The sequence below is a fragment of the Trachurus trachurus genome, assembly GCF_905171665.1.
Source record: "Trachurus trachurus genome assembly, chromosome: 3".
NCBI classification, from domain to species: Eukaryota; Metazoa; Chordata; class Actinopteri; order Carangiformes; family Carangidae; genus Trachurus; species Trachurus trachurus.
In genome coordinates this window covers 10,513,834-10,530,770 of record NC_139893.1, presented here as the reverse complement: position 1 = coordinate 10,530,770, position 16,937 = coordinate 10,513,834, and the positions used below count along the sequence as shown (strand labels likewise).

Below are 16,937 nucleotides of genomic sequence, written 5' to 3'. Positions count from 1 at the left end.
TGGCTACTTTGGAGGCAGGGTGAGGCATTTTATAAAGTCCAGAGAAGTTTGATTTTCCAATCCATCAACAGCGGGGCAAAAAAAAAAAAAAGTTCTGGTAGAGAAGAACATCTGATCATAAATTGTGTGAAGATACTGGTAGTGTCTGTTATTAAAAAATAGTCCACATCATGACAGACATCTTTCATCCACTCTACAAAATATGATTAAAGCAGAACATTTCCATCTACTTCAGCACTGATTTATTTAAAGATGAATTATAACTTCTTCTGCAAAATATTTTTTCAGGAGCCTTAATGTTGTCGTACCGTTCAAACAATAATTACATGTCATTTAGCGTGATGACTAAAGTTAGCACCTGTTAATGAACACATCTCACAGCAAATCAATTTATGTATCTACAACAGTCAATCTCACTATAGAAATCATTGCCATATCTTTAATCAGCAAACTCTAACTCTTCAGAGGTTTGCTTACTGTGATATCATTAAATTGAAGGAATTTCTTCAAGGAAGTGATCAGATTTAACTCTTAATTCACTCAGTATTACAAAATCTCACACAAAAGTCTCACAACAATAATGAAGTGATATTATATGGAGTATATGCTAATGTAAGGTCAGTGTCACTGTGACATTGTAATACACTGCAAACACACACCACCAATTATTTCAACGTTTCCACTATGAGTCTGGTCTGAACGTACACACAGCAACAGTATTGCAAGAGAAAACATGTTGTACTCTGTGTAACATTTATCTGTATTGTTGATATAGATCAACAATAAAGATTCAAGTGCAGTTTTCTTAAATATTAAAAGTTGATATACTAATACCTGAGCGTCATAACAGCCGTGAATCAATGCAATATTGAATGATAAGGATTATGACTCCTCATGTCAAGGGCCTGTGGAGTTTTTCTTGTTATGTTTTATATTCACTGTGTGCATCATAGAGACCAAACAAATGCAGAAACCCATTGACTTCTTCATAAAACATTTTTCAAGTTGGGCACTGTTTACACTCATGTTTGGCAGTATGAAGCGTCACTCACTGCCTTTGTGAGTGTGTCGCTGTTCTTCACAGCTCTGGTCTGATGATGAATTGAGGGTAAAAGGTTGTCACAGGCATTGACAAGAAAAGGAAAACAAAATAAAGATGGCTTGATGAAAAACTGTGTCTTTATTATTATTATTTTTATTATTTATATTTTCTGTTTTATTTCTGCTGCCCTACTGCATTGAGTTCATCCTGTTCATTCATTCTCATAATAGTAGTAGCATTTTTTTCTTTTTTACCTTTTACACTCAGTTTGTCCTGATTTACTGTCGACCTGGTGTTGGCAGCATGCCCCAATGTGGGTATGTGTGTCCTCATAAAGACCCCTCATAAAAATATTACTTCATAGCAGTGCTAGTGGCCAAAATTAAACTGACTTCACTTATCTCAGTTTGTCCTATAACTGTACCTGGGTAAGAACTAACATCACGAGTGAGCTGAATGAATAAATACACATGTTACTATAAGCTGCTGGTCATTTGAAACTATGAGCTGCTGCTATCAACAAGTTCGGAGAAGAATAATAGTGAAGCTGAGACTCTGTAGTACTCTACATGTATGTTAAGTATTATATAGTAGCAGCCCACTCAGAGGAGCAGTGATTGGTTCTCTGTCCTTCTGGGTTAATTGCAATCAGCTAAAAATCCCAGGTGTAAATCTGCCCTTGATTAGATATTCAGAATTTAAAGCAGGGAAACTGTGAATGGAGAAGTCTATAGCTATGAAACAATTGTATAAAATCTGGGTTTTAGTTGAAAAAAAAAAAAAAGCTTAAGAAAGCACAGAGAAAAGCTACAGTAATGGAGTTACTCATGCGAGCAGCTGCTCACGACATTTTACCAGATTACTGTGTCCATAATAATTCCTAATCTATTAATAATTAAGACATTCTGATGTGTGAGTGAATTGAAAACAAGAAAGATGAAGTGTTATGCCTCATAACAAATCATAATAACGCACAGTTCATTACACCAGGAATGGCTGATGGCCAACAGTCATCAATCTTTCAGGACTGATATCCTGTTGAAGCTCAGCTGGAGAGCAATGGGCTCTGGGATGGAGTTGGACTGGAACAAGATGCAAACAGGTTTCTCACATCACTGTGTGGTTATGCAGTGATGGGCTCTAAATGCAACAACAAAACACTGAAGGGTTTCGTCTGAGATGATGAAGAGTGAGGCTCAGTGTGTCCTCAGTGCGATATTACAAAACAACATGCAGTCAGAATGTACAGTATATAACAACCTAAATATGGGATACTGATTTTCTAAATTCACAACAGCACACTGTGAGTTTGATTTCTCTAAATTGTGCCCAGAATCTAATTGTGACATTGTCCTATAGGTGCGGTGTATAGCTGCGTACAACCAGGCCAAGGATTTGTGGGATTTTAGAAACGGTGTCGCTTCATCTACGGCCTCCTGCTGCTTTATCGCTGTATGTTACCGTACGCCTGAACAGCGCGTGATGCACCGCGCGCCAAATACTCTATGTTCTGTTCCTGCGTGTTTAAACTAAACGCCATTGATTACCACGCTGGCGTTATTGCTGGCCCAGCAGATGGCAAATCGGCATGAATATGGGTCTCACAGTTGATGTGTAGTTAGCGCAACTACACAACTTGGCAATTTCAGACTACACAACTCCACGGTTGTAAAAATCCTTGTTCAAAATATCCAACTGCTTCTCACTCGTTCTCCACAATTCCTGCAGTCTCATCTCGAAACCCTGGGCCCGTTGGCAGTTTAGTTAAAAACATTTAACACATGCTGCTGAAGTTCCAGTAACAATTGGGCACCGCTTGTATTTTATCGCCGTATGTGATGTAAAACTCGGCTTTGTTGTTGTTGGTTTTGTGCGGATTTTGTCCCAGCTTTTGTGTGTGTGTATTCAGCTTTCATTGGCTGGACCTGCAGAAACGGCCTGCTGGGTATCAAACTGGTTTCAAACAGTTGCTGGAACTTCTTTGCACACCTGAGGTGCTGGACGAACGTGTCAGAGAAAGTGGAAGCGAGTCACAGGATGTGATCAGTAACAACTTGTCTCCTGCTCTCGATGCTTAACCTTGATACACAGCCCTCTCTTGAAACAAAGATCTTGATCCTAATTAGAGCTGTTGATTCACTGATTAGTCAATTGACAGCAATCAGTCCCATTTTAATGTCTGATTAATTAAAGACGGCAAAGGATTCACTTGATTTAGCTTCGCAGATAGGAATGTTTAGAGTTATTCTGTGTAAAGTGAGTAAACTAGAAAACACTTTTTAAGTGAAAACCGGGGCCATTAGAGATTGTCACAGCCATTTCCACTAATTTATTTTACAGACAAAGCACATTTTGCTTGAAATTGGCTGCTCATCACAAAATCCTCCAGACTCACACATACACAAGACTTCTTAGTATAAATCATTTAAGTTAAAGTATTGAATCATAAGCCCTCTGACAGCCTGTCTAATAAGTGAGCCCCTCTCAAAACCTCACTCTTACACAGACAATCCTTTCTTGGGCCACAGCTTGGGACATTATCCAATTAAGGCAGAATCAGCTAGGTCAATTTGCCCTTCTCTCCCTTGATGGCTACACATTCTCCTGCATGCTAATGCCTCTCGGAGGTGAGCTGTGACAGTGGCGGGGATGACTAATGTAAAGCTGTGGATGCCTGAGAGGTTAGCGGTGGACGATGACCCCCCTCAGCAATCGCGGCGGCATCACGGGTCAGCGGGCTAATGACATTTAGCACAGATAAGATTCGCAGTCATGGCGATAATGATAACACCCGGCCTATCAGACGTGGTGTGACAGAGTGCTCAAGCAAACAGGGTGAAATGCCACCAGCGAAATGTCAGTGCATGATTTGGGTATCTGAGGGTGCTAAGGGCGACTGCTCCGAGCTCTCAATTACGTGATGAAATATGAATGTTTATGAGATGTGATGTGATAATACGGCTATGCTCGGAGGAAAGGGAGAAAACGTTTAGGTCCTCACCTTTGCATTTTTTTAATGAATGGATGCATTTGAATATTCTTCCTAACTTCCTAGTAACTAATAACCTGGCGGAGACCATTCTTATTCCAACATGTAGATACAACTTAGTAAAACAATACCACAGCGATCTATATTCTCTTCCAGTAAGCTACAGGCCATTCGACATGTTTTGCATTATTGACTTTGGTAAACATATTCTTCCCTGTGCCAGTATTTCCCATGTTGATTGCCCCTAATGGTTGTCTCAGTCCTTGTAACAAGCATCACAGCCCATTTAAAAGTGTATTGCCTATAAATGACCTTGGCACAGTGTCATTACCGCTTTTATAGCCTGCTTTCTGCCTTTGTAACGTCGTTAAGCCTTACACTGTAAATGACTGGATCCACTTTTCACAGGTGGTTTCAAGTCTATAGTTCGTTCTTGTGTGCTAAAGTCACCTATCAGTATTCTCACACATCGGTCAAACTAAATCTCTGTAATAATGCCTCAACAGAACTCAGTATAGTCTTTTCGATCCAATACTGTTTACACAACTACCGCTGCATGCATATGTAAGAATTATAGTTGCAAATGCAGACAAGATATGGGCAAACACTTCGTCACCTTGCTGGATTGTTATCTGCCTCAAGGCAAATATCCAGGCTTCGCAGCTAATTAGTGTTATTCATCTATCGGTTAAATCCAGTGAATACAACCTCACATTAAAGACATTACAGGAGTGTAGAGGTCAGTGGAGGAGCTGCACATACCACAGATACTGATTCCTCCAAGCACGACGCAGTGATATCTAAACTATAGACACAATGCTGCTGAGTAATACTGACTGACATGGTTCAACAGATGCACACGTTACGCAATACACAGTTCACAATGACAAGTAAATTTGCGTCTATCTTTTATTTCAGATAGATGTCAGCAAAAGCAGATGTTGTTATCCAACCGAGTGAAATCAAATACAAATGTTTGCTCCATGAGCTGGTTTAAAACTTTACTTCAGTTCACTGAGCCCTTGACCAGTGAAATGAGGGGGTGTTGGGTGTCGGGTGTTGGGTAATTCGAACAGACTTAATTACTGACAGAAATACAAAGACTGTTTTTTGCAATGAAAAGTTGTTCCAGTGAAAATGGATAACACTGTGCTGTGTGGAGTAACAATGGCACAGTTTCTGGAAAGGGACATTAATGCAGTGCCAACTAACAAATATTAATTACAGTACTATCAAAAGTGTCCATTCACCATAAGGGAACATTTTCATTCCACATTTTAAAGTATTTGTTTATTCATTCTTGGTAAATTTGGGGTGTGATGACCCTTCAAACTCAAAGTACACATTTTCGTTTTGCCTAGAATTTATGGTTCAGTTCAGCAATAATGAATATATCTTTGTACTGAGGAAATCACAGCAGGCTGAGTGCAACACTACAATAATCAGTGTTTTAGTATAGACTCACTAGTCTCCTTATGTTTTATTTATTCACTGATTTGATCAGTTTCATGCTGTCAGTAATGCTACTCACACAAATGTTACATGTTTCTTGCCAAGAAACAAATGATTCCCCAGAGGAAACCTTATTTTGACTTTTGCTTAAAGGGATAGTTCACCCAAAATTGAAATTTCACTCATTATCTACTCACCCTCATGTCGACTAAGGGCTGGGAGAAGTTTCAGAGTTATCCGTGCCTTCTCCGAGTTACAGGGGGTCTCGGCATAGCAGTGCATGTCCATATAACGGTTGCAAATGGATACCAACTGTCTTCGTAACAAAAAGACACACCAAAAAACATCCAAATACCTCCATGCTGCTTGTATGTAATGTCCGTCTTGTATTGAAGCCCCGAAATGCGAAATTGTCCCAAAAAAAAAAAAAAAAGTCTATATTTCAAGCTTGTTTGTAGTGGAAGCTCCTCTTCCCGGTTCGTAAAATTTGGACGAACCAGGGTCTGTCCTCTTCCCAGTTCGTCCAAATTTGACGAACAGGGAAGAGGAGCTTCGAGAAGCTTCCGCTACAAAACAAGCTTGAAATATAGACTTATTTAATTTTTTTCGAGACAATTTCGCATTTCGGGGCTTCAATACAAGAGGGACATTACATACGAGCAGCATGGAGGTATTTGGATGTTTTTTGGTGTGTCTTTTTGTTACGAAGACAGTTGGTATCCATCTGCAACCGTTATATTGACATGCACTGCTACGCCGAGACCCCCTGTAACTCAGAGAAGCCACGGATAACTCTATCTGAACTATCCCTTTAAAAATATTAAAATGAGCATTAAAATGTGGTCACAGGTTAAACAACACTGGACTCATCTGAAAACAGAAGCTTGGTTCTTTAATGGATTTACTGTATGAACCTTCAATTTATGTGCAACAGTTGAAATGTTTGCTGCTGTGCTGAAATAGCACTTAGGTTAATCAGGCCGCCATAAGATCACAATGCCACATCAAGACGATTTCAATAAAGAGGTTACCACCATGCCACATGTATGAACTGTGCACAGCCGCTCTTTCAATGTGGAGACTCACATACAGATCCTGTATAGCAGCATGGGGGGAACAATAATAATTCATAAAGAAACAAAAGGAGCTGATGCACATTTGTTTGGTCAGCGCAACATATTGTATAGTGGGTGGTCTGCAGTATGAGAGGTGGCGACACTGTGATCAGTGTTGTGCATGAATGTGCTAAATGAGCCCTGTTCATTGAACTGGCGAACTGAATGCATCCATTTGCAACTAATGAATGTAGCAGTAATGCACCAAAAAGCTGTTTGCCAAATGCCAAAAACCATCAGAAGAAGAACTGTTTTAGAGCAGCACCCGAGGATATGTAGCACTGGCATGTGTACAGTGTCTAGTGCTGGCAATTCAAACAAGCGCAGCCACTTTGTATGAACATTTGAAGAACTTTTATCAACAAATCAGGTTGATTTTAATGAGAATGTGCCAATAGCTGTTTTATAAAATAGTTCTGCTCACCGTTATTGCTGTTGTCGTCGACCAGGATTATCTCTTTGAGGAGGTTGGAGGGCGTCCGCTTCATTGCAGAATGAATGGACCGCAGGATGACGGACAAGGCTTCGTTCACAAAAATGAACACAATGCTCACTTGAGGAAGGTTTAAAGGATAAGTGATGTTTTTGCACCTGTGGAGGAGGAGGAGAAATAACAAATCCTTAGTGAGGCGACGCTTGGATCTACATCTTGTCTAAAGGATTAACAGATAAATTTGACATTGATTCCTGCAGAGCCAGGTAATGTCAGATTTCATGCCAACCCAGCTACTTGGCAGACTGCACCAGAACCCTATTTTCATGAATCAAGGTATAAATGTAGTCACTGGCACCGGTTCACGGGCAGCAGGTTTTTGGAAATATGATGTTCAGAGTACTACTGCAATAGTGATGCACCTGCAATGCAGTTATGGAGCAATAAATAAATGGCTGTGTGCTAAGGACTGTCAGTCAAGGTCCTCTATTTCCCCGTTAAAACAATGTTTCCTGACATTTTCATTGTGAATGAGGAGGCCAGCCTCTCCTCCCAAGAGAAGACTGATGCCCGCTTCGAAGAAATACAGAGAGAGCAAGCCATAAAAAACATGGCCATAAAGCTGCAGATAATGTTTTTTGGAAATTGATGTTTTCTCTCTGTTTTCTGTGACACAAATGCATTACCAGACAATTATTCCCTCAATAACAGTGTGTGGATGGTGGCAACTAAATCTGCTGCAAATTCCCCATAATAATCTTTTTGACACTACCATTTCATTTTAATTGTGAAACACTGGATTGTTCTGGGATTGTGTGTTATCTTACCTGCATGCCAAATATAAATAAAACCACATAGCCGACATCACACTGGTAATTACTGGCAAGAGCATGGTTAATTCACAGAAAAGCGTGGTTAAGCCACTTAATTTGCGAAATGCGTGAGGAAAACATGGATTCAACATGCGTGTGTGATTAATGTACCCCTTGAAACCACTTTATGTGCAGAGCCAGTATTAGCAGGAATGGACGGTCTGAGGGGACGTTGTGATGAGCAGCGGTGGAAAAAAAAAAAAAAGCCCTGAAGATCTCTGAACTGTGTTAACTTTCACAAGGGGCTGTCACTGTGTGTGCTGTGCTGTAACCTTGGTGATCTGAATATGAAAGCCGGGTTAAAAACCAATCACAGTGTCACAGCCAACCAGCAATGGTCTGAACAATTCCCAGTAAAGGACTTAGGACCAGGACTTAATCAAAGTGCCCACGGTGCATGAATGACAGCAGAGGGCTTTGAAAATGCACATGTCCATTGAATATGCTGCAGATGGGAAATGTGTACTTTTGCCAGCCAGCTTTCAGATTCAGCCACTGGGATGTGTGACATATTGGTACAATAAGGCTCACCCCTTAATCAAGCCTTCTATCAACTACTCATCTGTCTGCACGATAAAATTAACTCAACAGCAGGTATCTGCACTGAACGCTGTGGGCTTGAAGTAAAGTCTTTTTCTTTAATGGTTTTCAATTAGAGGCACTCGATGTTTGAGAGGGAACAACAGCTTGTTCTTCTGCAGAGTAACAGCCTCTTCAGGTCCTCAAAGCTCAAAGAAAAACTGCAATGAGCAGCTCAGTAGACGGGGTTTGTCTCGTGAGGCATTTGTTCATTTCTTTTGGTTCGAATTTGACCCTTTTCTCTATCAATAGGATAGTAAACCCATTATTTTACTGTCAGATGAAACAATTGATTTCAAGAGGACAACTTGGGCTCTGAGAAATAATGATGGGCATGGACTCTAATTTTTCACTGTTAGATGCAACGCTGAGACAATGTAATTTACTCTGTGGTTTGAAAGGTAATGTCTATCAGCCTCCGGTCCAGACTGAAATATCTTTACAGCTACTGAATGGACCACCAAGAGATTTGTTCATCTAGCGCCAACATCAGGGCAACGGTCCAACTGGTCAAATACATTGGTCCATGACCAACTGCTGCAATTAACCTTCACTGTACTTTGTTTTGTTCCGACATGGATGGTGAACAAGGGCCTTGATGTAACATTAGCACTTTAGCTTTATGATTGGAGCATGTTAACATGGTGATGTAATTAGCTCAATGCAGAGCCATTAGTATGGCTGTAGAGTCTTGATAGTACATTGATCATTCAGGTTTTCCTTAATTGTCACAATCATTATCTTACAACATTAAATTGCTTATACAGTGATAGAGGAATTAAAGGGATACTTCACCCAAAATCAATAATTCACCAATTTTCTACTCACCGTCATGCCAAGGAAGGGTTTGGAGAACTTTAGGCTGTTTTTAGCCTTGTTGTAGCAGCAGCTCCCAGTGGCTCTGTTGATGTTTTTGTGTGCATGAGCGAGATTTGCCGCGAGATATTCATTCGTTGTTGTAAACCATTGGATGTTTGATGTAAACGCGGAAGAACATCTCACAGCAAATCTCACGCATCTCGCACAGCCACTGGGAGCTACTGCTACAACAAGGCTAAAAACAAAGATCAAATTATTTTTTTCTGAACAACTTTTTCATGTAGTGGCTTCAGGACACTTGGGTCAGTACGGACGAGCAGTATGGAGGTATCTGGATGTTTCATAGTGTGTGTTTTGGACGATTCAAAAGTAAACTCTATCCGCCGCCATTATATGAAAATCCGTTGCCAGCCGGACCCCAAAAGCGTTTTGATGACTTAGAAAGTTCTCCAAACCCTTCCTTGGCATGACGGTGTCGGTGAGTAGAAAATTGGTGAATTATTGATTTTGGGTGAAGTATCCCGTTAAATATCTCTGTCCTGTATAAAGACATAAACATTTTAACTGATACCACTGACCACCAAAAACATTATCTTTTACTTTTATATAGCACACATGTTTCAGGGTAAATTACCAAGCATTAAAAAAAAAAAAACATCTTTCACATAACCAAACACAAATACAGGACATCATACCAAAAGGTAGCATGTTGTTTGAGCATCATTCTACCTGCACTCTTACCCATCAGGCCTCAGGTCTGGTATTTCCCTGTCGAGAGAGAGACGTTCACTGAGGTAGCCGTTATATCCATAGTACTGGAACATCTTTAGCGCCACCCTCCGGTTCTCCGGGCTGAGCTCTTGACCCCAGTGAGCGAACAGCGACGAATCAGAGAATGACGTGTCGGCCTGACCGTCCTCTCCTCTCCCTGGAGTCTCTGGGAGGCACAGGAAGACAAATAGCATGAATATTTGTCTAGGCCACAGCCTCTAAAACCTACCAGTGAGGTTGTGCGTTAGCATTTAAAGAATGTGAAAAATTGATGGCACTAATATAATCACTGTGATAAATGTTGTTTTCTTTTAGCTGTAATGTACGTTAGCAGGTGAAGGGTGGCCTGTTATTTAAAGAGACTGACTCTGCGTCCTGCATCAGATGCACACATGATGACAAGCCAAAGTGTCCTTGAACAAAAGATTCAGTCCCGACCAGCAGCTGGCAAACTGTTCTGTGACTGACTTTTGCTTTTTGACCTACAAGAGACGGAAAAGTGAAACTATAATGTCCCTAAAGATTCCTTTGGACCAAAACAAACAAACTTCCTGTGCTCATTAATCAAGGGTTAATAATAATGTGATGCGATCATTTCTGGAGTATTTCCTGTTTATGCTCTCACCCCATAGGAACTCCTTTTGTGCTGAAATGGGCTCAAAATGAGTGCAGCACAACTGACTCATTGTATAGCTGAGCAGCACTGACAGCACTGAGAGCTGAGAGACATTTAACAAACGCAAGCATGGCGTGAAAAACAGTCTAATACTGCTTGTGGTCGTTGTTGATAGACTCAGGTCATGTCCAGACTCCATAAAAAAACGTCTGTTAAAAATTCTGTCCGGCTTCCAGGAGGTTTTAATGCACTTTGGAGGCAAACTTCTGACTGGGCTTAATAGTCTGAGCGCTTCACCCACAGGCTTGTGCTTTAAATGCCAAAAAATGCAGAGGGTAAAGTAGATAAAAAATGAACTGATATCATCTTGAAAAGTATATATGAGAAAGTTTCCCAACTGCACTTGCATGATTACAATGTCCCTCTCTGAAATCTTAATGTAACCTTCATTTTTTGCTCCATTAAAAAACACAAAAACATGCAAAAACAATAAATCTCCTCATGATTTTTCATTTCATTTTCATTTGTTGAGTCATAGCACCTTTTGAGACATTATGTAACATGTCCCAGTCAGATCTGAATATTGCAGAGCTTCACTGTTATCGAACAGCACAGTGATATTTATGAACTCTGGAAACTCGGGGGGTTGTGGGTAAAAGTCTTCCGGTGACCCATGAAGGTGGGAAAAGAAAATGTCATTTCATGTGCACTGAGATTAGTGACAAACATTGTGAAGTGTGTGATAGGCTGCCTCAGTATAGCGTAAAGAAACAAGTTTAACCTTCATACATCCTGCTTTTACTCTTGCAGGAAATGATCAGAGAACAAAATGAAAGAAAATAATTAATTTTCTCCTAATTTACCTCATTTTTAACTGAATTCCATGTCACGTATAATAGTGACACACTGTCAATTATATGTCCTAATCAGCAAGAAATTAAATCTAATGAAAATTGGTCCTGGGATCGTATTTTAATAATTTCATTATAAGCAAAGATATCAAACCCCTGCAGCATGAGACTATACAACAATAGAATGGTTTGATTATAAAGCCTCAGTTTCAGGTTGCTGCTGACAGACTGAGGTTATCATGGATAATTCACAACCCACCAGGCATACTAAACAGTTTTGCTTTCTTGTTTAGACGTGAAATGTGACATGCAAGCTAAATAATAATGACAATAAAATCAGTAGTAGTAATCTTATAGTGGTATTTCGTGCTGTGTTTTGATCATTTTGTCTTTAAAAGTTGAGAACAGGGACAGGATAAAGGTAATAAACAAGGACAAATCTTATAGAGAGAAATGAACGTGAATTCTGAATCATCAAACACCCACAGCATTGGGAGGAGAGGATGAAAAAACTGAGACCTTGGTGAAACCATATGCAAAAGACAAGGTTAAATATTTGTGCTTGAAACCCCCATACAGTACTTTTAGAGAAAACAAAATGCTGGATGTTTGACGATCAAGTCTTAGATAGTGTTTAGCATTATATCCTTGATGGTTCCCTATGAATAAGGCAAAGAAGTGTGTGTGTTGTGTGTGTGTGTGCGTTAACATGTTTTAAGCAGATTGGGAAAGGTTAATATTCATGAGGAGATTGTTTTAACATACGAGTGACAAACTGTGCAGAGCTGAGTAAGAACTAAGACAAAAGCACAGCAGCAGGTGTGAAGAGATTACATTATGAGCCAAAACAAAAAGAACTGCCTCTGAAAATACAGGAGCTTAGTACAGTCTTTTTTTTTTTTTTAAGGGGGTTTTCTCTAAAACCCAAACATGCGATACCTTCCTCACACATCTGGTTAAAAAATTTTTATGTTCATATACATTTAGGTAAAACCGTAATTTTTCATTTGTATCATTTGTATATTAAAATGTAAAAATTAGAAGCTTCATTTTTAAAGGCTTCACTGCTTCACGAAAAGTTACTACAATTGCATTGAGTGGTTATAATGTACAATACAACTGATATTAATTTGACCACAAATAAATGTTTTATTATGTTTGCTTATATTATTGCACCTCACCAAGAAATACCAGAGTAACTGTCTCTCACATTAATAGCACCAAAAGTGGCACGATATTGTACGCAATACATGCAGTAATTCATCTTCCACACTCCATAGTAACACATATATATATGGTTTGGTTTAGTTAGAAATATTTCAACAAATCAAAACCTCTACCAACATTCAAGTTGAGAGAAAAGTGCAGAGTGAACATTAGGAGCCCGAGGCAGAATAACTTCAGCTCCTCACACTCAACAGACAGCTGTTCAAATTTCACTGCCGTGAAGCAGAAGGAAAGTGTCTCAGCTCTTGATAAGACAACGCTGTGATTAGACTCAGGACAGGATGAAAGTTCTCAACGTCTTTCAGTCCTGGCAAGTAAATGCCTGGAGGCCCATTCATGTGCTGGTGATTAATTGAGCCCACAGAGACATTTTCCTCAGCGGTGAATCCCTGAAGCAGCAGTTAGGTCAGCGTAGTGTTGTTTGGACACAGTAACCTTGGTTACATACGAAAAATAGATACCTAACAAACACGTTAGTTAGTACAGCCTCTGCTGTGGTTGTTTATATGAATCACAATGAGTGAAAATGAAAGTACAGTACAGTTTAACATCAAGCAGGTCATGTGACTTACTGTAACCTTACTGTTTGGAGAATGTTTTTTCTCTTGGGTGCACAATCAGTCAACTAACCTTGGTGCTGCTAACTCAAGTAAAGCACAGCCAAATACCTGAGGCGGTAAGTAGAGTGAACAGAGTGTGCGGATGTGTATGCGTGTAGACAGGGGAAGTATTCCCTAAGCTTCCCAGCAGCACTCTGGGCGTGCGTGGATTGCAGCACGAAGTGTGTTTCCAGCGCGTGAACAGCAAGGCAACTGAGTTATAGCGCTCTGCTCCCTCAGTCACAGCCAGGAGAAGAGCTGTACTAGAAAATATATGCACATATATGAACACAATCATTGTCATTAAAACAGAGTAGAACAGAAATTGTTCGAGAACAAACTTAAAACACTTAAAATTGAAGCCGCAGAAAAAGGAACAATAAACCTTCAGGCCCTACATAAACTTTTTAGATGCACGACAGCCAGTGTTAAATAATTAAATTGGAGCTCATGAAAAATAGTTCACAGTGATGAAACTGCCCCAGAATGCACAAAGATTTTTATGAAATTATGTTTATTCATCCTCTCCTGTCAGCAGAGAGGAAAATGTTTTGAATTTCAGATGCAAATCATTATCACTTCTGACACCTCAGAGATAACTCCCTCACATGCTACGTTAACTCACAGAGGTACAGATGTAGACTTTTGATAAAAAATGCTGTAGGGCTGATTTTTTTTTTTTACCTGCCTCTTTAAATCCTAAGCTTTATTCTGTCGGGAGGAAGAGGAAAGTATTTGGCCATTATAGCAATTTGAGTGAAAATCAATAAAAAGGGAAAGATCTCGGTTTAGGAGGTCTTGAACCAGATGCTGCAGATGCTGGAGCGAGAACATCCTCACTAACCCTAAAACACATGCTGGGGACTTAGGGACCAAAAGAAAATTCAAGTTCTGTTTATTTATTTTTATTAAGGGGCCGTATTTCTTCTGTCCCTGTTGTGTTTCCAACCATTTTCTGCTGTCAGTTATTCTGTGTTGTCCATATATATTTAAATGGGTTTTCATAGGCCAGAGATAAGAGTGTATTAAGCATCATCTTCAGCACTATGGGCCTTTTCCCCCGTGTTAATAGTTTTTTTATTACTATCTAAAGGAGAAAAAAACAAGGTCTTGGGAAATATCAGACGTGCTCCTGTTCTGTGTGTCTTTGATTGACAGAAGCTGGCAGGATGCCAGAGTGCAGACTCACTGTAGGGAAGGAGAAATACAAGGTAGCTCTGTAGAAGACAGTGTGCTATTGTTTTTAAGAGTATAAAGAAAACAGAAGCACTTTAATGCACCAAAGTGACATTTGCAGGTGTATCTACAGTACGTGCTGCTGTTTAATGTGCTGCAGCAGAGCATCTAATTAGCGATGTATCTGATGTTAGCAGTGCACTGCTCCCAGATGAATGTTTGTTTGGTTCAACAAGCTACGGTGCAGGACAAGACAGTGGATGAGGAAGTATGAAGGAGGAGAGTTAAGCAGAGAAGTTAATGTGGTTTATTGCCTGTGGTTCTTGCATCACTGCTCCTGTATGGTTCAGTGCGACTGTCTGCTCAGCCTGTGATAGAGAATTAACATCTCTGCTTAATGCAAGGTGTGACTGGCTGAGTTGAGGTAAGGTTTCCAGGTCTCTCACAGGGCCGACAGGTTCAAGTGGCCCAAATTTTTTCCTCTCAGATCAAATGTTTAATAGGATCGTGTAAACAGGGAAAAAACACATGATACTGAATATTGTCATCGGATTCAGGCCCATGTGGAAATAAATCAGACACAAATCGGATATCCGCCAATGTATCTGCAGTCTAATCAGACCGATCATGACAGTGTGTGTTGTTTACCTGCAGCTGGGCCAGCTGACTTCCTCTACCACTTTGCTAACCAACTAGGTCTATGCATGCAGGTTGTTTCGCGCAAGCAAAGCAGGTGTAAACACAGATATCAGATAAAATCGGACATAGGCAACAAAACGAAATTGGGCATCAAGGCCAGTAGTGTAAAGACAGCCTACAGACAAAAAAACTAACACATTCACACCTAATTAACCTGTTGTCACCAGTCATGTTTAGGTGCAACTGGATCCAAAATGCAGACCTGCAGGCAATACTGTAGGTGAATAATACTGTAGGTGAAACAAAAGGATTTTATTTACTGTAACTTACAAAAGTAACCAGAGGAACACGCAGGGAAAATCACGGGAGCAGGGCATGGACAACAGGCCATAACGAAGTGACAAAGGGAGACAATGGGAAAATATTGAGGTTGAATACATGAGGGAACGAGACAGGGATGGTGCACACATCAGGTAATAACAAGAGGGCAAGCACAGGAAGACAAGACATGGAAGATCAAAACAAAACAGGAAGACCAGAGACGAACCGTGACAGATGTGCATGTCTTTAGACTATGGGATGAAACTTAAATCAAAATATAAATGTTTATTGTTTCTGTCTTTTTTATAGAAACACAAGAGAAGTTAGATATAGAGCAGAAACTGAATTGATTATTATTGGAAAACTGGGTTCCAGATTTATTCCAGATCTATTAGTAACAATGTTAATCAAAGTTAAAAAACAAACAAACAAAAACACCCTGGCTAAATTAAAAGCCATCAGTACGTTTTGATAAGAAAAAAGAAAAAGGGCTAATTGATCGAGCTGCTGCTACACTACTGACTAAACCAATTTACAATTCATATCTGTTTTGCTTCATTAATGTCAAACTGCTTGTGTAAATGATAGACATTGAACTCCAAACTAAAACTGATAAGTGAGTATTGTTTGAGTCAGCCGAGCCGAGCGCTTCCGTTTGACCTTAACAACAGACGCATTCAAAAATGAGTCTCTATCTCCTCTGATTCATGTGTCTGTAAACACCCTTCAATTAAAGCAGACAGTTTGCAATTTATCCTCTGTCACTGTGGCATTTTACATCCGACATAATGAGAGCGGAGCATGAAGCCAAAACATCAAAAGCTGTAGTGAAGTCTGAATATTCTTTGTATATTTATACTGACACGACTGAGGGGGAGGAGAGGACTTTGCCAAAGACTACAATCGGATAAAGAAACGGATCTCATCATCCACATCCAGATTTCAGGTGTTTCTACAACTTGCTATCAATAGATCATCCACATCTTGACAATAGTCCAGAACATCTCCTACATTTTCCCGCAGACACATTTAACATTACGAGTGGTGTCGCTTTTTTAAAATAAATTCCTAAATAATCATTTTAATACTTTTAAATTGCTTAAAGGTAGGGTTGGGGATCCTGGAAAAACGGTTCTAGCAGGCTACATTTTGAAAACATTTTGAAAGTCAAAAGTCCCAGCCCCTTTCCTCTGACCGCTCTCTGAAGCCACGCCTTCACCTTTCCACGGATGTAGGTGAAGACACCCAACGCACATTACCAGAGCTACACTGCCACACATCAGACTGGAGTGTGGCCTTTCCACGGACATATGTAAAGACTCTGATCGCGCAAGCGGGAAGAGGGAGAGAAAGACGGCAACTAGACATTAAGGCATCTGATTGGTTTTTCCTTTTCCGAGCGAAAAGCATGGATTGGTCAGAGTTTTGTCAGTCCT

General features: G+C 40.0%; 1 protein-coding gene across 1 annotated transcript in view; it reads right to left on the bottom strand.

Moving 5' to 3' along the window:
* Positions 1 to 16,937, bottom strand: part of galnt18b (UDP-N-acetyl-alpha-D-galactosamine:polypeptide N-acetylgalactosaminyltransferase 18b) — a gene marked incomplete at its 3' end in the record, with an annotated part of 83,666 nt that overhangs the window by 40,118 nt on the left and 26,611 nt on the right. Inside the window, exons 2-3 of the mRNA XM_083996226.1 lie at positions 10,043 to 10,238; positions 7,023 to 7,189 (exon numbers count right to left, since the gene is read on the bottom strand). Of these exons, the coding sequence (XP_083852352.1) occupies positions 7,023 to 7,189; positions 10,043 to 10,238 (363 nt within the window). The remainder of the gene's footprint in view (positions 1 to 7,022; positions 7,190 to 10,042; positions 10,239 to 16,937) is intronic.